Consider the following 19994-nt stretch of genomic DNA (forward strand, 5'->3'; position numbering starts at 1 on the left):
TGACAATTCTGGTTCGGTTCTACACATTCATCCTAACCCCTTCTTTCAGCATCTGGTTTAGGTCTGCGTCTGACCGCTGTAAGGGCAAACTTCAGTGCATCGTCCAGTCTGTGGAGAAGGTCTTCAGCTGTACCTGCCCAACATCAAGGACCTGCACACCTCCAAGATAAGGAAGCATGCAGGTAAGATCATCGCCGGCCCTGCCCTCCCCGGACACCCCATCTTTCAAAGACAACACTTTGGCAGAAGGTTTAGGTCAATCATGACCAAAAACGCTCAACAGTTTCTTCCCCAATGCTTGTGGCCCTCACCAACCGGCCATCAGGCTCATAGAGATGAAGTGACTTTGAATTGGGCCGATTACTGCACCTTGTATTCTAATCTGCATTATACTGCATTTCCACTATGTACACTTCACACAACACTGTATATATTCACCATGGCAGCATCCCTCCCTCTGCTTATATAGAGATATCCCCTCTATAAATGGTATATTCCAACTGAAATCAGTCTATACTGCAGAATGTTCTGTTTTATGTTTCCTGTACTGATATGATATATTCTGTATGATATCAATGTGGACTTCTGTCTGTATTCTGTTTATATATTGCATATAGCTGGCAGCACCTTCACAAGGTAAGGCAAATTCTGGTTTTGTGTACTTGGCTAATAAAGGGTATTCTGATCATGTACATCACTGGTAGTGCAATGAAGAAGTCTACCAAATAAAGTCTACCAAAGTTGACTCTGTGTTTGTAAGTACGCCAGGGAAAGGAAGTGAGACTGAGACAGACAGGACAAGGCAGATATATGAGAGTTCCCAGTAGTGCCCTGTTGTCTGTTAAGTAAAAACAACAGCTGTTATAAATGACTAAAATAGTCTAATTCCAAAATGCTACAGGGCCTGATTGAGCATTAGTTAGCACCTAGCAATGCAGTCCATTAAAAAATGGAACTCTGCCAGGTATTTCCCAGTCAACAAAGTAAACAGATTCAGTGGATATCCGGGGTGTCTTACAGAAACAGCCATTAAAGTTTGAACCACAACATGGAGCGAATCATTCTGAGAAGATGAGAAGTGTATCCCGGTGCTATAGGAATCTTCCAGGATGAGAGAGAAACTAATACTCCTTCAGATGAATCTTGGGGACAGATGAGAGAAACCCATAGCCTGAGTCCCAGCATCAGACATCAGTCTGGTTTATGGAAAGTGACTGGTAGAGGATACCCTATCTGGTGGGAAAGTGCAGAGTCAAATCAAGAGGAGCTGCACGCCAACTTTTCTACTCTGGCTTCAGGACCAGGTAACCAGCTGAACTGAAATAAAATTCAATCAATCTTACACGCTTAGAAAAAAATATGCTATCTACAGTAGAACATGGGGCACTGAGGGGGGCGTGTCACGTCTTGCCAGTTCCTGCTCGACTTAGCTTTTTTATTGCTCTTTGTGCATTAATTATTACCTTGTTTGCTCAGAATGTTTCGGCAATCATTTCCTATGACCGACAAACACTTTTGGATCATGAATCGGAAGCTATACATTTATCTCTCAGCCTCCCAGATCTGGAATAATACATCTAGTCCCTTGTTTCCCGCACAGCGGTCTTACTTGTTGCTCCTGACAGAGATGACCGAGGAAGAAAAAAGCTAGGCTGACAAGATGGGCTACACCTCCTCCTCTTACTAGTATCCTGATGGGTAATGTCCAATCGCTGGAAAATAAACTTTGTGAACTCAGAGTAAGGCTGTCATTGCAGAGGGACATCAGGGAATGCTGTGTCTTTGTTCCCAAGCAGATTTTTTATATAAACTCAGCAAAAAAAGAAACATCCCTTTTTCAGGACCCTGTCTTTCAACGATAATTCGTAAAAATCCAAATAACTTCACAGATCTTCATTGTCAGGGGTTTAAACACTGTTTACCATGCTTGTTCAATGAACCATAAACAATTAATGAACATGTGGAACAAAGAGCCCATTAAGACACTAACAGCTTACAGACGGTAGGCAATTAAGGTCACAGTTATGAAAACATAGGACACTAAAGAGGCCAGTCTACTGACTCTGAAAAGCATGTTGCAAGGAGGCATGTGGACTGCAGATGTGGCCAGGGCAATATATTGAAATGTCCGTACTGTGAGACGAATAAGACAGTGCCACAGGGAGACAGGATGGACAACTGATCGTCCTCGCAGTGGCAGACCACGTGTAAACAACACCTGCACAGGATCGGTACATCCGAATATCACACCTACGGAACAGGTACAGGATGGCAACAACAACTGCCCGAGTTACACCAGGAATGCACAATCCCTCCATCAGTGCTCAGACTGTCTGCAATAGGCTGAGATAGGCTGGACTGAGGGCTTGTAGGCCTGTTGTAAGGCAGGTCCTCACCAGACATCACCGGCAACAACGTCACCTATGGGCATAAACCCACCGTCGCTGGACCAGACAGGACTGGCAAAAAGTGCTCTTCACTGATGAGTTGCAGTTTTGTCTCACCGGGGGTGATTCGTGTTTATCGTCGAAGGAATGAGCGTTACACCGAGGCCTGTAGCTGTTACCAGAGAATGTAATATTCATTTTAATACCATAAGCCGCCTCCAATGTCAGAGAATTTGGCAGTACGTCCAACAGGACTCACAACCGCAGACCACATGTATGGCATTGTGTTGGCAAGCAGTTTGCTGATGGCAACATTGTGAACAGAGTGCGCCATGGTCGCGGTGGGGTTATGGTATGGGCAGGCAAAAGCTACGGACAATGAACACAATTTTTTAAAGGTATCAGTGACCAAGATATGCATATCTGTATTCCCAGTCATGTGCCATCCATAGATTAGGGCCTAATTTATTTATCTCAATTGATTTATTCGTCACACCCTAATCTTTCACCTGTCTTTGTGCTTGTCTCCAACCCCCTACAGGTGTCGCCCATCTTCCCCATTATCCCCAGTGCATTTATACCTGTGTTCTCTGTTTGTCTGTTGCCAGCTCGTTTTGTTTGTCAAGCTGAACAGCGGTTTTCCCCTTGCTCCTGTATTTTTCTAGTTCCTGTTTTCTAGTTTTCCCAGTTTTTACCATTCTGCCTGCCTTGACCCTGAGCCTGCCTGCTGTTCTGCACTTTGTCACCCCACCCTGGATTATTAATACCTGCCTGCCCTGACCCCAAGACTGCCTGCCGTTCTGTACCTTTTGCATCTTGATTTTACTGACCTCTGCCTGTCAAGACCTTTTGTTTTGCCTGCCCCCTGTTCTAGTAATAAACTTTTGTTACTTTGACATTGTCGGCATTTGGGTCTTCCCTGAAACATGATATTATTACCTTATATGAACTGTAACTCAGTAAAATCTTTGAAATTGTTGCATGTTGCGTTTACATTTTAGTTCATAATATACAGCATATCGTATCTCAAATAGTCATTTGGTTTCTTATTCTATGATCTATAATTTCCATACTATACAGTTGAAGTCAGAAGTTTACATACATCTTAGCCAAATACATTTAAACTCAGTTTTTCACAATTCCTGACATTAAATCTGAATAAAAATTCCCTGTCTTAGGTCAGTTAGGATCACCACTCTATTTTAAGACTGTGAAATGTCAGAATAAAAGGAGAGAGTGATTTATTTCAGTTTTTATTTCTTTCATCACATTCCCAGTGGGTCAAAAGTTTACATACACTCAATTAGTATTTGGCAGCATTGCCTTTAAATTGTTTAACTTGGGTCAAATGTTACGGGTAGCCTTCCACAAGCTTCCCACAATAAGTTGGGTGCATTTTGTCCCATTCCTCCTGACAGAGCTGGTGTAACTGAGTCAGGGTTATAGACCTCCTTGAAGTTCTGCCCACACATTTTCTATAGGATTGAGGTCAGGGCTTTGTGATGGCCACTCCAATACCTTGACTTTGTTGTTTTTGTTTTTGCCAGAACTTTGGAAGTATGCTTGGGGTCATTGTCTATTTGGAAGACCCATTTGCGACCAAGCTTTAAATTCCTGACTGATGTCTTGAGATGTTGCTTCAATAATTTCCCCCCCTCATGATGCCATCTATTTTGTGAAGATTACAAGTCCCTCCTGCAGCAAAACACCCCCACAACATGATGCTGCCACCCCCTTGCTTCATAGTTGGGATGGTGTTCTTCGGCTTGCAAGCATCCTCCTTTTTCCTCCAAACATAACAATGGCCATTATGGCCAAACAGTTCTATTTTTGTTTCATCAGACCAGAGGACATTTCTCCACAAAGTACAATCTTTGTCCCCATGTGCAGTTGCAAACCGTAGTCTGCAGTTGCAAACCGTAGTCTTTTTTATGGCAATTTTGAACCAGTGTCTTCTTCTTTGCTGAGTGGCATTTCAAGTTATGTCGATATAGGACTCATTTTTACAATGGATATAGATACTTTTGTACCTGTTTCCTCTGGCATCTTCACAAGGTCCTTTGCTGTTGTTCTGGGATTGATTTGCACTTTTCGCACCAAGTAAGTGAATCTCTAGGAGGCAGAACGCGTCTCCTTCCTGAGCATTATTACGGCTGCATGGTCCCATGGTGTTTATACTTGCGTACTATTGTTTGTACAGATGAACGTGGTATCTGAAGGCGTTTGGAAATTTCTCCCAAGGATGAACCAGACTTGTGGAGGTCTACAATTTTTTTATGGGGTCTTGGCTGATTTCTTTTGATTTTCCCATGATGTCAAGGTAGGCCTTGAAATACATCCACAGGTACACCTCCAATTGACTCAAATTATGTCAATTAGCTTATGAGAAGTTTCTAAAGCCATGACATAATTTTCTGGAATTTTCCAAAAAGGTTTAGGCACAGTCAACTTAGTGTATGTAAACTTCTGACCCACTGGAATTGTGATACAGTGAATTATAAGTGAAATAATCTGTCTGTAAACAATTGGTGGAAAAATGACTTGCCATGCACAAAGTAGATGTCCTAACCGACTTGCCAAAACCGTAGTTTGTTCACAAGAAATTTGTGGAGTGGTTGAAAAACAAGTTTTAATGACTCCAACCTAAGTGTATGTAAACTTCCGACTTCAATTGTACATAAACACGAACCGGTTCAGCATGTCCCGGAGCACATCGTTGACCAGGGCCTGGAACACAGTTGGTCAGCCCGAATCGCATAACTATGTACTCATAGTGCCCACTAGCCATGGCAGTCTTCCACTCATCTCCTCTCCATATCCGAACCAGATGGCACGTGTTCCGAAGGTCCAACTTGGAGAAGATGGTCGCTCCCTCAAGAGGTTTGTAAGCCAAGGAGATGAGTGGTAGAGGGTAACGTTTTTTTTTTTTACTGTGATGTCATTAAGGCCCCTGTAGTTGATACACGGATGCAGGTTTGGTCCTTCTTCCAACAATGAAGAACCCTGTGCTATATTACATTTCAATGTACTCCTCCATAGCCTTGGTCTCTGGCCCTGATTGGGAGTGAAGATTTCCCCCGGGGGGGGTGTAATGGCTGGGAGAAGTTCAATGGCGCAGTCGTAGGGTTGATGCTGGAGAGAAGTAGCCCAGGCCTTGTTGAAGACTACCTGGAGGTTCAGATACTCCGCGGGATTGGCAGAGAGGTTTAAGGCTTCTCTCAAGCCTGCAGGGAGACATCCCGGAGCAGGCTGGGCCAACTTGAGAACAACCCACGATAGCACCAGTAGCCCAGTTGATCAGGGGATTATGCTTCTGGAGCCATGAATATCTCAAAACCACGGGTACATATTTTTTATAATATGTATATATATATATATATATATATATATATATATATATATATATTATTTAACCTTTATTTAACCAGGTAGGCTAGTTGAGAACAAGTTCTCCTTTACAACTGCGACCTGGCCAAGATAAAGAAAAGCAGTTTGACACATACAAAAACAGAGTTACACATAGAATAAACAAACATACAGTCAATAAAACAGTATAAAAAAGTATATATACAGTGTGTGCAAATGAGGTAAGATAAGGGAGGTAAGGCAATAAAATAGGCCATAGTGGCGAGGTAATTACGATATAGCAATTAAACACTGGAGTGATAGATGTGCAGAAGATGAATGTGCAAGTAGAGATACTGGGGTGCAAAGGAGAAAAATAAATAAATACAGTATGGGGATGAGATAGTTGGATGGGCTATTTACAGATGGGATATGTACAGGTGCAATGATCTGTGAGCTGCTCTGACAGCTAGTGCTTGAAGTTAGTGAGGGAGATATGAGTCTTCAGAGATTTTTGCAGGTCGTTCCAGTCATTGGCAGCAGAGAACTGTAAGGAAAGGCGGCAAAAGGAGGAATTGGCTTTGGGGGTGATCAGTGAAATATACCTGCTGGAGCACGTGCTACGGGTGGGTGCTGCTATGGTAAGCAGTGAACTGAGATAAGGCGGCAAAGACTTGTAGATGACCTGGAGCCAGGGGGTTTGGGGACGAGTATGAAGTGAGGGCCAGCCAACAAGACCGTACAGGTCGCAGTGGTGGGAAGTATATAGGGCTTTGGTGACAAAACGGATGGCACTGTGATAGACTGCATCCAGTTTGTTGAGTAGAGTGTTGGAGGCTATTTTGAAAATGACATTGCCAAAGTCGAGCATCGGTAGGATAGTCAGTTTTACGAGGGTATATGCTCCAGATACTCAACTAGTCTAAAGAAGGACAATTTTATTGCTTCAATAATCAGGACAACAGTTTTCAGCTGTGCTAACATAATTGCAAAAAGGTTTTCTAATGATCATTTAGCCTTTTAAAATTATAAACTTGGATTAGCTAACGTGCCATTGGAACACAGTAGTGGTGGTTGCTGATAATGGGCCTCTGTAGATTTTCCATAAAAAATCTGTCGTTTCCAGCTACAATAGTAATTTGCAATATTAAACATATGTACACTGTATTCATGATCAATTTGATGTAATTTTAATGGACAAAAAATGTGCTTTTCTTTCAAAAACAAGGACATTTCTAAGTGACCCCAAACTTTTGAACGGTAGTGTAAGGCTGCCAATGAAAGGGTGGCGTAGGTGGCTAGAAAGGGTACATTATAGCTGAGTGATGTCTCTAAGAGTGGAGGGGTCAATAGAAATATTATAAATATAAATTACCATGCCTGCACCCTTCAGTTTCATAAATGCTTTATTCCCACTTAAAAGAGCCATGCAAAACAGAGATGAATGATGGAGTCTGTGTGGGTGAAATTGCAGATTTTATATTAATCTGCAGGGGAGTCCTATCCAGTACAATTTAAAATATTACCTTTTGAAAAGCACCTTGAGTGACTTAATAAGATGTAATAAATGCACATCATTGCCATCTCAAATCGACTCAAACTACAGGGACTAGCGTTTCTAAGCTTCGATCAGAGTGTATAACTTAATAAATGGAATTATAGGTTTGTGATAGGAAATAAATACAGTATTGGACCTCCTTAAATTACCTTTAATTTATTTTGGGCAAGGATCTCAGCAGGGAAGCATTCCTTGGGTAGCTTACCTTCTAAATAGACTGAGTGGTCATGCACGATGGGGGCAATTGGGTTTTCCACACTGCCTACTCCCTTCATATTGAAGAGGCTGGCGGTTCTGCATCAGTGTGGGAGTCCAATTACTTGAGTCATACAGATCAGCTTTTGTAAGCAATTAAAAGCAATTGACTCATTCTGGCCAATTTACAATATGCAAAATGAGAAATCTTTAAATCATTGTTATAGAAACGACTCTGACAGAAACTATGTTTGTGGTCCCTGACGTGGAGTAAAGAGAAAAATCTCAACACGGTTCCTTTAAAGCTTTGACTCGTTCTTGACTGTCATAGTGATTAACTAGTTTGGACAGAGATGAAAGTGATATCATAAATGAGGCCTTTTAAATGCAAGGAAGTACAATGGGACAAGTACGAGCAATATACAGTACAGTGAAGAGCTCTCAAACAATGACATCAAATATCTCAAACATCACATTATGTATATCTCATTCCAATGAAAGAGATTATACTTGGCACTCAATTGTCTTTTCAGGACCCCAACTCCTCTAAGAAGCAATCACCACGCAGAATGGATTTAAGTCAATTAGAGGAATTTGGAAGAGCAAATTCCATGCTTGGGTTAAGTGTATGCATAGGGCTGTGACGCTCATGGAATTTTGGATGATGGTTGTTGGTTAGCCAAATAACCGTTTGAATAAAGTTTTTTTTAAAGACGCACATTTTCTTGTGTGGGCGACCGGTTTGCTGATGTCAACATTGTGAACAGAGTGTCCCATGGTGGCGATGGGGTTATGGTACGGGCAGGCACAAGCTACAGACAACGAACACAAATGCATTTTATTGATGGCAATTTGAATGCATAGAGATGTCGTGACGAACCCAATGTGAGGCCCATTTTTTTAAGGTATCTGTGACCAACAGATGCATATCTGTATTCCAATGTGAAATCCATAGATTAGGGCCTATTCTATTTATTTCAATTTACTGAGTTACTGATATGAACTGAAACTCGGTAAAATCTTAAAAATTGTTGCATGTTCCGATCATACTTTTGTTCGGTATAGTTATCATTATTGGCTTGGTGGATGGCACTTAACTGACGCAACACAAATAATGTTATTATGACAGCAGAAGTAGCCTACTAGTAGGCCTAGCTAATGTTAGCAAACTTGAATTAAATAAATATAAAATTACACTTATACATTTACACTTGTACTTGTTTACATGACTTTAATACTCTATAAATGGACTCTTTCAAATAATTTACTCTGGCAAGTTTGCCACAGGAGAACTGCAGAATGGAAGTCGAATCCATCACTTTCGTTGTTGGCTGTGCCCACAGCAACATTTTAAAAATTAGGTGGATAGGAGCAAAGCAGGAAGTAAAAGCAAGACGTGTACCAATCAATATGTGCTGTGATTTGTTGATTCAACTCAACTATTAAACAAAATACATTCCATTGCATGAGCCACATCAGTTAACAACATTTGAATAAACATTCTACATTACATATGGAAATTATTACATCACGATCCCAGGCAGCCATTGCGAGGGTCCTGAGTTTACCAGTCAAATTGCCAGGTTTAGAGGTTCCAAGCACGTTCTATTTATTCTATTTCTATGTGTGCTGCTGCTGCAGGGTGGGGCGCGCTGCGTAGTCATCAACCATAACAGTCGGTTACATGGTTATACGGTAGAAATGTGCCAGCACTACGCATGCCCAGAATATAGTGTGACAATGGGTTAATGGGATATGTTTGGCACAAACACAACATAAAGCTCTTAGACACATGGGTAATTGGACAAGTGCATAGACAAGGCATAAAGTCATTAAGTCATTCAATCATGGACACTCACACACCACAATCTAGGATAAAGTACTTTGATGTCTGAGCCATTTTTAAATTAGATAAGGGGGAGGGAGCTTTCAGAACATATTCGTCCATTTCCACAAAGCCTGCACACAAATACACAAAGTGAATCAAATCTAAGTGATTGGCTATGTAGATAGCACAAACTAGAAGAGGTAAAACATCGATATCACATTTCTTCATCATAGAACTTGTTGGAGATTAGGCACATCATGCATCATGCATCAAACCAAGTAACTACCTAAATCAATTTAGGACTAAACTCAGAATCCCAGACCCCCAGCTCTGAGTACTGAGTACTTTGCGGGGCTGTTGCTCAAATCAAATCAAAGTCTCCTGAAGGGGAATAGGTTTTGTCGTGCCCTTTCCACGACTGTCTGGGTGTGCATGGACCATGTTAGTTTGTTGGTGATTTGGACACCAAGGAACTTGAAGCTCTCAACCTGCTCCACTACAGCCCCGTTGATGAGAATGGGGGCGTGCTCGGTCGTCCTTTTCCTGTAGTCCACAATCATCTCCTTAGTCTTGATCACATTGAGAGAGAGGTTGTTGTCCTGGTACCACACGGCCAGGTCTCTGACTTCCTCCCTATATGCTGTCTCGTCGTTGTTGGTGATCAGGCCTACCACTGTTGTGTCATCTGCAAACTTAATGATGGTGTTGGAGTCGTGCCTGGCCGTACAGTCATGAGTGAAAAAGGAGTACAGGAGGGGGCTGAGCACGCACCCCTGAGGGGCCCCTGTGTTAAGAATCAGCGTTGCGGATGTGTTGCTCCTACACTTACCACCTGGGGATGGCCTGTCAGAAAGTCCAGGATCCAGTTGCAGAGGGAGGTGTTTAGTCCCAGGGTCCTTAGTTTAGTGATGAGCTTTGAGGGCACTATGGTGTTGAACGCTCAGCTGTAGTCAATGAATAGCATTCTCACATAGGTGTTCCTTTTGTACAGGTGTGAAAGGGCAGTGTGGAGTACAATAGAGATTGCATAATCTGGGGATCTGTTGGGGCGGTGTGCAAATTGGAGTGAGTTTCTGGGATAACGGTGTTGATGTGAGCCATGACCAGCGTTTCAAAGCACTTTATGGCTACAGACGTGAGTGCTACGGGTCGGTAGTCATTTAGGCAGGTTACCATAGTCCCTGTGCCCAAGAACAGGTTACCATAGTCCCTGTGCCCAAGTGTATAGTCCCTGTGCCCAAGTGTTCTTGGGCACAGGGACTATGGTGGTCTGCTTGAAACATGTTGGCATTACAGACTCAGATAGGAAGAGGTTGAAAATGTCAGTGAAGACACTTGCCAGTTGGTCAGAGTATACGTCCTGGTAATCCGTCTGGCCCTGCGGCCTTGTGAATGTTGACCTGTTTAAAGGTCTTACTCACATCGGCTGTGGAGAGTGTGATCAAACAGTCGTCCGGAACAGCTGGTGCTCTCATGGATGTTTCAGTGTTACTTGCCTCAAAGCGAGCATAGAAGTAATTTAGCTCGTCTGGTAGGCTCGTGTCACTGGGCTGCCTCCCTTTGTAGTCTGTAATAGTTTGCAAGCCGTGCCACATTCGACGAGCATCAGAGCCGGTGTAGTATGAGCCGATCTTAGTCCTGTTTGATAGTTTGTCGAAGGGCATAGCAGGATTTCTTATAAGCTTCTGGGTTAGAGTCCCACTCGTTGAAAGCGGCAGCTCTACCCTTTAGCTCAGTGCGTGTGTTGCCTGACACCATGGCTTCTGGTTTGGGTATGTACGTACAGTCACTGTGGGGATGACGTCATTGATGCACTTATTGATGAAGCCAGTGAATGAATGAATGAATGAATGAATGAATGAATGAATGAAGCCACTCCTCAATGCCATCGGAAGAATTCTGGAACATATTCCAGTCTGTGCTAGCAAAAAAGTCCTATAGCTTAGCATCTGCTTCACCTGACCACTTCTTTATTGACCAAGTCACTGGTGCTTCCAGCTTTAATTTGTGCTTGTAAGCAGGAATCTGGAAGATAGAATTATGGTCAGATTTCCCAAATGGAGGGTGAGGGAGAACTTTGTACGCATCTCTGTGTGTGGAGTAAAGGTGGTCTTGAGTTTTTATTCCCTCTGGTTGCACATTTAACATGCTGATAATTTAAAACAGATTTAAGTTTCCCTGCATCCCTGCAAGTTTCCCCCGCCACTTAGGAGCGCCGCCTCTGGATGAGCGTTTTCCTGTTTGCTTATGGTAGTATACAGCTCATTGAGTGCGGTCTTAGTGCCAGCATCGGTCTGTGATGGTATGTAGACAGCTACGAAAAATACAGATGAAAACTCTCTAGGTAGTGTGGTCTACAGCTTATCATGAGATACTCTACATCAGGCAAGCAAAACCTTGACTTCCTTAAATATCGTGCAGCAGCTGTTGTTTACAAATATACATAGACCGCCACCCCTTGTCTTACCTGCTTACCTGAGGCATCTGTTCTATCCTGCCGATGCAGTGTGTAACCCACCAGCTGTATGTTAACCATGTCGTCGTTCAGCCGTGACTCTGTGAAATATTAGCTATTACAGTTTTTAATGTTCCGTTGGTAGGATATATGTGCATTTAGCCCGTCCAATTTATTTTCCAGCGATTGTGTGTTGGCTAGTATTACGGATGACAAGGGCAAATTAGCTACTCATCGGCGGATCCTCACGGGGATGAGTGCCTGATCGGGTGTTTGGAGTAAATCCCCCTCGTCCGACTCATTAAAGAGAAATTCTTCATCCAGTTCAGGGTGAGTAATCGCTGTTCTGTTTTCCAGAAGCTCTTTTCAGTCATAAGGGACGGTAGCAGCAACATTATGTACAAAATAAGTTTAAAAAAATCTGCGCCTGGCTCTGTTTGTCCAGCTGAATCCCATTTCTACCTGCCTTCAACCCAGAGACCCCTGAACCCTGTCCAGACAGCTCAAAGCTTTCACCCTGGTATGACTTCAACCTGACAGACTTTTGACAAGCACATAGTAGAGCTCTCCAAACAACACTATAGCAATAATAATGTATGTGTTGTATAAAGCATCTGAAGCACGGAACAAAATATAGGCCAAGTGGAAGGTGATTTCATTCCTGTGCTCCAAAGTGACCTGTGCATTTTGGAAGTCCAGTTTGGAGAGCAATAAGACATACTCACAACACAGTGAAATGGGAGGCCATGAACAAATGTCTACACATGAAATAGATCTGATCAAAAACTCTTATTAAGGACTCAAACGGATAACACTGCAGCTGTGGTTGTATGACTGAGACTAAATATTGGAGACAAGCAGAAAAGAGTGATAAACTGAGATGTAGGGAATAGATAAGGCAACCTATGTGACTTTGAAGACCAAAATATAGGAGAAATGCTGAGTAAAACAGCTAAAACTTACTATGAACCTGTGATGTGGAACCTACAATTTATCCTATGTCATCATATTCCAAATCTCAGAATCGTCCTTAGAAATGTTGACAAATGTCTGTATCCGGATAAAATAAACTGCTTTACAAAAGAAACGAATGCAGCTTAACTGCATAACGGAATGTTAATAACATCCCTGAAGTTTTTGTAAAAATGACGGAATCAACTCTCTAGAATTTACATGAGTACATTCAGGACAGATAGGACAAATGCATGCATGGAATTTCACACATTCTGATAAACATTCACTCGAAAAGAGAGGCACATACCAGGATCAGACTTGGAAAATGTGTCCACGTCCAGAAGATCCCTAAGGAAATAATATACAGGGGAAATAAAATAATAATAATTTAATCAGGCTGTTATTCTTTCCATAGGGTGTATTCAATGTCACTGCAGCACCCACTTGAACATATTTCAATGTAGTTTTTCTTCACTTGTTAGTACATAATTTCTCATGGAAAACACTAGGTAGTTTTCCCTCCTGAAAACAAAATGTATTGTATACATAATTTCAAATGCTGTTGGCTATCATTGAAGAGCTGGAGGCAGGATTTAAGAGAGGAAACAATAGCGATAAACAGACTGAACTGATTATCATTAACATTATTGTCATTATGTGAGATTCTACTTAGCCAGAGTCAGATGAACTCATGGATACCATTTTTATTCCTCTGCATACAGTGTGAAGGAGGATAGAGGTAGTTTCCAGAGCCAATGCTAACTAGCATTAGCACAATAACTGGAAGTCTACAGTTACGTAAGTAAGTTCAGCGCTATTGTTTTCTCTCTTGACTTCTGCCTCCAGTTCTTCAATGATAGCCAACGGCATCAGTAGAACAATGGCTTAAATGCCAGAATCGCAGTATCCCTTTAACATTTTGCTTATGTTTAGTGTTTTCCTCTGTTGTAGAAATATATTTATTCTGTGAGAACAACAAATTAATAATACTTCATGTAAGATTCAGCACAACTGAAAATGTATTGTTAAACAAAATACATAACAAATCAGCCAGTGTGCATAGGGTGACACCAGAACATTTTTGGCTAAATATATGTGTAAGACTGAAGTGACATACATAATCAATTAGATCAATCAAAACTATCAGTCACAGTAACCAACTCTGTCCTCCGCAGATGAGGACAGTCTCGTGGGGTCATTTCAATATCGTCAGCATTCGAGTCACTGCCATTGGATTCATGGTTCATATTTTATCAAAGGGGAAACAACTGCTCCCAATGACAGAAGTGGCACAAACATTGAGTCTCTCTGAGGAGCTCTGGACCACTGAGCTGAGGTACATTTTCACCCCCCAGCTGACATGTTTTTCAGAGAAGGGAACTGTCTGTGTATGTTATCCCTGATGCAATGAAAAAATATATTTTTTAAATGAAAATATATATTTTTAAATGAAGTAAGCTTCATGTGACATATTTTTGAATTGGAACCCATTACACCTTTTTGTTTGTCTGCACTACTTTACCAGGTCAGTGAGTTGAGAATCCCTCGACTCTTTTCCATTTTTCTGTACTCATACCTCAGGTTCATTTTAGGTTGGCAGTTTGCCAGACACAACACGTCGAGGAATTGGGTTGATAAGAGGCTGGCAAATGAAATGAATGTTGTGGCTGATTGTGTTGTCCGCTTGAGACTTGCAAGGTTTTATTAGTTGTGATAAGAGGAGAAGTTGCTGATGTGTCTCACAGAGAACCACCCACTTGTTTCTAAGCATGGAGGAAATCCAGAGTTAAGGCTTTGTAATCTCCAAGGTGGCACCATCAGCCGTTCCATTCGCTTTTCAGAGGCAGGGAGGATTATTGTTTGGTGCCAGTGGTGGCTGGTTTGTGACCATGGAATCCTGACCATCCCAGTGACTCTTTTATTTGGACAGAACACGAAGGCCACTCAGCCAAAAATGTATAATCCCATCCCACTGGGGGCACCATGTCATTTTTGGTGGGTAATGTTTGGTTAAGGCATTTTTTGAATTCCCTATTTGTTATCACTGCGCTTTCAAACATTTTAAAGCACAACAAAGATAACATGTGAATACAATGTCAGATGTTTGTATTTATACAACAACTTAATGTGTTATGTGCTTCATGTAATAGCACAACCAAATGATCTGGATTGCAGAAAGGGCCAGTGATTCAAGCTGTTAAAGATTCTGCACAGATGATTTAAGCAATTGTGAAGATCTCCACAGATCTGCAACCTATGCATGGTATCCTGAACATGCATGCTTACTATGATTACATCAGAAAACATTTATAGTTACAGTAGGCTAACCTGAAAATGTGGCCATGGTTACTCGTTTTACGGTTGAATCCTGTTTCATTCGTTTGTAAGATATCCTTAAATGTAGGCTATTTATTACAAAAGTGTTATTACATTTTGTTTGGCTGACAACACAGCCAAACATCAACATTTAAAGGATATCTAATGCTTAGATAGTTTCATCTGAGCCACTGGCTTAATCTTATTCTTTAACTTTATTTTTGGTTTAGTTGGAGACTATCATTTGTAATATTAGGCTGTTAACTGTATTTCAAGTGTAATTGAACTGTGTTTGGGTGTTAGCACAAACAAATATCAACATTTGAAGGAGAAGTATCTTTTGAGCCCCTGACTCTGTCTATAAATTTATAAATGATATGATGGACTCACATCGCCATCTCAACCAACAATCAAAGTTAAAGTAAAAGTGCCTTTAAAGATTGATTTGATTTAATTTAGTCCTATTCTTTAACTTTGTTTGTTGGTTGAGATGGTGATGTGAATCCATCATATCATTTATTAATTTGTAGTCTAAATGGAATTAAAGCCAGACTAAATCAGTGGCACAGATGGAACTATCCAACCAGAAGTTCTCCTTCACATATGATAATTGCTGTGTTGACAACAAAACACAATTCAATATCAAATGAATAATTGATGTGTTGGATTCACGTCTCCATCTCAACCTAAAATCTTAGTTGAAGAATAAGACTGAACCTAATCTAATCAAGCATTATAAGCACTTTAAATATTTTTGATTTGATTTAGTCCTATTCTTTAACTTAGATTTTTGCAATAGAGATGCGAATCCAACATATTAAAGATTAACTTGAAGATTACATTTGAAATCAACCAAAGCTTGAAACCCTAGGCATATACAGTGGGGGAAAAAAGTATTTAGTTAGCCACCAATTGTGCAAGTTCTCCCACTTAAAAATAGAGAGGCCTGTAATTTTCATCATAGGTACACTTCAACTATATGACAGACAAAATGAGGGGAAAAAAATCCAGAAAATCACATTGTAGGATTTTTAATGAATTTATTTGCAAATTAGGGTGGAAAATAAGTATTTGGTCAATAACAAAAGTTTATCTCAATACTTTGTTATATACCCTTTGTTGGCAATGACAGAGGTCAAATGTTTTCTGTAAGTCTTCACAAGGTTCACACACTATTGCTGGTATTTTGGCCCATTCCTCCATTCAGATCTCCTCAAGAGCAGTGATGTTTTGGGGCTGTTGCTGGGCAACACGGACTTTCAACTCCCTCCAAAGATTTTCTATGGGGTTGAGATCTGGAGACTGGCTAGGCCACTCCAGGACCTTGAAATGCTTCTTACGAAGCCACTACTTCGTCGCCCAGGTGGTGTGTTTGGGATCATTGTCATGCTGAAAGACCCAGCCACATTTCATCTTTAATGCCCTTGCTGATGGAGGGAGGTTTTCACTCAAAATCTCACGATACATGGCCCCATTCATTCTTTCCTTTACACGGATCAGTCGTCCTGGTCCCTTTGCAGAAAAACAGCCCCAAAGCATGATGTTTCCACCCCCATGCTTCACAGTAGGTATGGTGTTCTTTGGATGCAACTCACGTCGGGCACTGCAGGATTTGAGTCCCTGGCGGCGTAGTGTGTTACTGATGGTAGGCTTTGTTACTTTGGTCCCAGCTCTCTGCAGGTCATTCACTAGGTCCCCCCGTGTGGTTCTGGGATTTTTGCTCACCGTTCTTGTAATCATTTTGACCCCACGGGGTGAGATCTTGCGTGGAGCCCCAGATTGAGGGAGATTATCAGTGGTCTTGTATGTCTTCCATTTCCTAATAATTGCTCCCACAGTTGATTTCTTCAAACCAAGCTGCTTACCTATTGCAGATTCAGTCTTCCCAGCCTGGTGCAGGTCTACAATTTTGTTTCTGGTGTCCTTTGACAGCTCTTTGGTCTTGGCCATAGTGGAGTTTGGAGTGTGACTGTTTGAGGTTGTGGACAGGTGTCTTTTATACTGATAACAAGTTCAAACAGGTGCCACTAATACAGGTAACGAGTGGGGGACAGAGGAGCCTCTTAAAGAAGAAGTCATGGGTCTGTGAGAGCCAGAAATCTTGCTTGTTTGTAGGTGACCAAATACTTATTTTCCACCATAATTTGCAAATAAATTCATAAAAAATCCTACAATGTGATTTTCTGGATTTTTTTCTCTCATTTTGTCTGTCATAGTTGAAGTGTACCTATGATGAAAATTACAGGCCTCTCATCTTTTTAAGTGGGAGAACTTGCACAATTGGTGGCTGACTAAATGCTTTTTTTCCCCACTGTAGGTATTGTCTATTTTTAGTTGAACCCTGGGTTAAATTGAAACAATAACTGTTACAAATACTATACAAGCCTAAATAGTCTCATTGATGATATATGAATCATAAAGTATGGTTACATTTCATTCGCTCTGTGAAACCTACCCTTTGGAATGACTTCAATAGCAACAGTGAATATACAGTATTTAGTTAATACAAGATTTCTCAATAATCATTTTCCTGATAGCCCATTGGTAATAGTCAATGGCAAATATAAAAGCTAAACAGGGCTGGGCTTGGTTATTAAATTAAGTGATGAGAGAACAAATGAATAGTTGTAGATCAACTCTCCAGTCGGAGGTCCTGCCAGCCTATTGTTTTTTTCTGATAGTGGATATAACGTTAAAGACCTGATGTTGTTTGAAAGGTACAAATTCAACATACAGTGCATTCGGAAAATATTCAGACCCCTTGACTTCTCCACATTTTGTTACATTACAGCCTTATTCTGAAATGGATTAAATAATTTTCCCCCTATCAATCTACACACATTATCCCAGAATGACAAAGCAAAAACACGTTTTTATCTATTTTAGCAGATTTATAAAAAATAAATAACTGATATCAAATTTACATAAGTATTCAGACCTTTTATTCAGTATTTTGTTGAAGCACCTTTGGCAGTGACTACAGCCTCGAGTCTCCTAGAGTATGACACTACAAGCTTGGCACACCTGTATTTGGGGAGTTTCTCACATTTTTCTCTGCAGATCCTCTCAAGCTCTGTCAGATTGGATGGAGAGTGTCGCTGCACAGCCAATGTCAGGTCTCTCCCAGAGATGTTCGATCGGGTTCAAGTCCCGAAGCCACTTCTGCGTTAGGGTCGTTGTCCTGTTGGAAGGCGAACATTCACCCCGGTCTGAAGTCCTGAGCACTCTTTTCATCAAGGATCTCTCTGTACTTTTCTCCATTTATCTTTCCCTCAATCCTGACTAGTCTCCCATTCACTGCCGCTGAAAAACATAACCACAACATGATGCTGCAAGCACCATGCTTCACTGTAGGGATGGTGCCAGGTTTCCTCCAGACATGACACTTGGCATTCAGGTCAAAGAGTTCAATCTTGGTTTCATCAGACCAGAGAATCTTGTTTCTCATGGTCTGAGAGTCCTTTAGGGGCCTTTTGGCAAACTCCAAGTGGCCTGTCATGTGCCTTTTACTGAGGAATGGCTTCTGTCTGGCCACTCTACCATAAAGGCCCGATTGATGGAGTGCTGCATAGATGGTTGTCCTTCTGGAAGGTTCTCCCATCCTCACAGAGGAACTCTGGAGCTCTGTCAGAGTGAACATCGGGCTCTTGGTCACCTCCCAGACCAAGGCCCCTCTCCCCCGATTGCTCAGTTTGGCAGGGCGGCCAGCTCTAGGAAGAGTCTTGATGGTTCCAAACTTCTTCCATTTAACTTGTTATGGCTGCAATCCCCCTATCGGGATAAGTGTCATCAACAACTGCTGAATAGCACAGCGCTACATTCAATAAATATTACTACAAATATTTATATTCGTGAAATCACAAGTGCAATATAGGAAAACACAGCGTAGCCTTTTGTTAATCCACCTGTCGTGTCAGATTTTGAAATTATGCTTGACAGCGAAAGCAATCCAAGCGTTTGTGTAAGTTTATCGATCGCACAACAAAACATTAAGTACACTTAGCATCAGGAGGCTCGGTCACAAAAATCAGAAAAGCAATGAAATTAATCGTTTACCTATGATGATCTTCGGATGTTTTCACTCACGAGACTCCCAGTTACACAACAAATGTTCCTTTTCCATAAAGATTATTTTTATATCCAAAATACCTTCGTTTGTTTGTCACGTTATGTGTTCAGAAATCCACAGGAAAGAGCGATCACGACAACGCAGACGAAAATTCCAAATAGTTTCCATAATGTCCACAGAAACAAACGTTTTTTATAATCAATCCTCAGGTTGTTTTTAAAATATATAATCGATAATATATCAACCGCAAATGTCTTTCACAGTAGGAGAGGGAAAAGCAATACCTATCCTCTGTTGCGCGAGCAAAACTCATGTGACCACTTGACGCGATGTTATCGTTCTGGCTAATTTTTCAAAATAAAAGCCTGAAACTATGTCTGAAGACTGTTGACACCTAGTGGAAGCGATAGGGAAAGGAATCTGGTTCATATCCCTTTAAATCCAGCAAAGGGAGGCTATGGAACATGGAGTTTTCAAAATAGAAGCCACTTCCTGTTTTGATTTTCCTCAGGGTTTCGCCTGCAATATCAGTTCTGTTATACCCACAGACAATATTTTGACAGTTTTGGAAACTTTAAAGTGTTTCCTATCCGATACTAATAATAATATGCATACATTACCAACTGAGACTGAGGAGCTGGTCGTTTACAATGGTCACCTTTTCATCCAATCCCCTCATTATTGCCCCTGCAGCCATATGAAGTTAAGAATGATGGAGGCCACTATGTTCTTGGGACCTTCAATGCTGCAAAACATTTTTGGTACCCTTCCCCAGATCTGTGCCTCGACACAATCCTGTCTCGGAGCTCTACAGACAATTCCTTCGACCTCATGGCTTGGTTTTTGCTTTGACATACACTGTCAACTGTGGGACCTTATATAGACAG

At 41.4% G+C, this 19994-nt stretch overlaps 1 protein-coding gene across 3 annotated transcripts in view; it reads right to left on the bottom strand.

The window, feature by feature from the left end:
- cpne5a (copine Va) overlaps positions 1-19994 on the bottom strand; it is a 107492-nt gene that overhangs the window by 85232 nt on the left and 2266 nt on the right. For all 3 annotated transcript variants that reach the window (XM_064957703.1, XM_064957702.1, XM_064957700.1), the window contains exon 2: positions 13030-13070. In XM_064957703.1, the coding sequence (XP_064813775.1) occupies positions 13030-13070 (41 nt within the window). The remainder of the gene's footprint in view (positions 1-13029; positions 13071-19994) is intronic.

This window comes from Oncorhynchus masou, chromosome 33, assembly GCF_036934945.1.
Source record: "Oncorhynchus masou masou isolate Uvic2021 chromosome 33, UVic_Omas_1.1, whole genome shotgun sequence".
In the NCBI taxonomy this organism is placed as follows: Eukaryota; Metazoa; Chordata; class Actinopteri; order Salmoniformes; family Salmonidae; genus Oncorhynchus; species Oncorhynchus masou.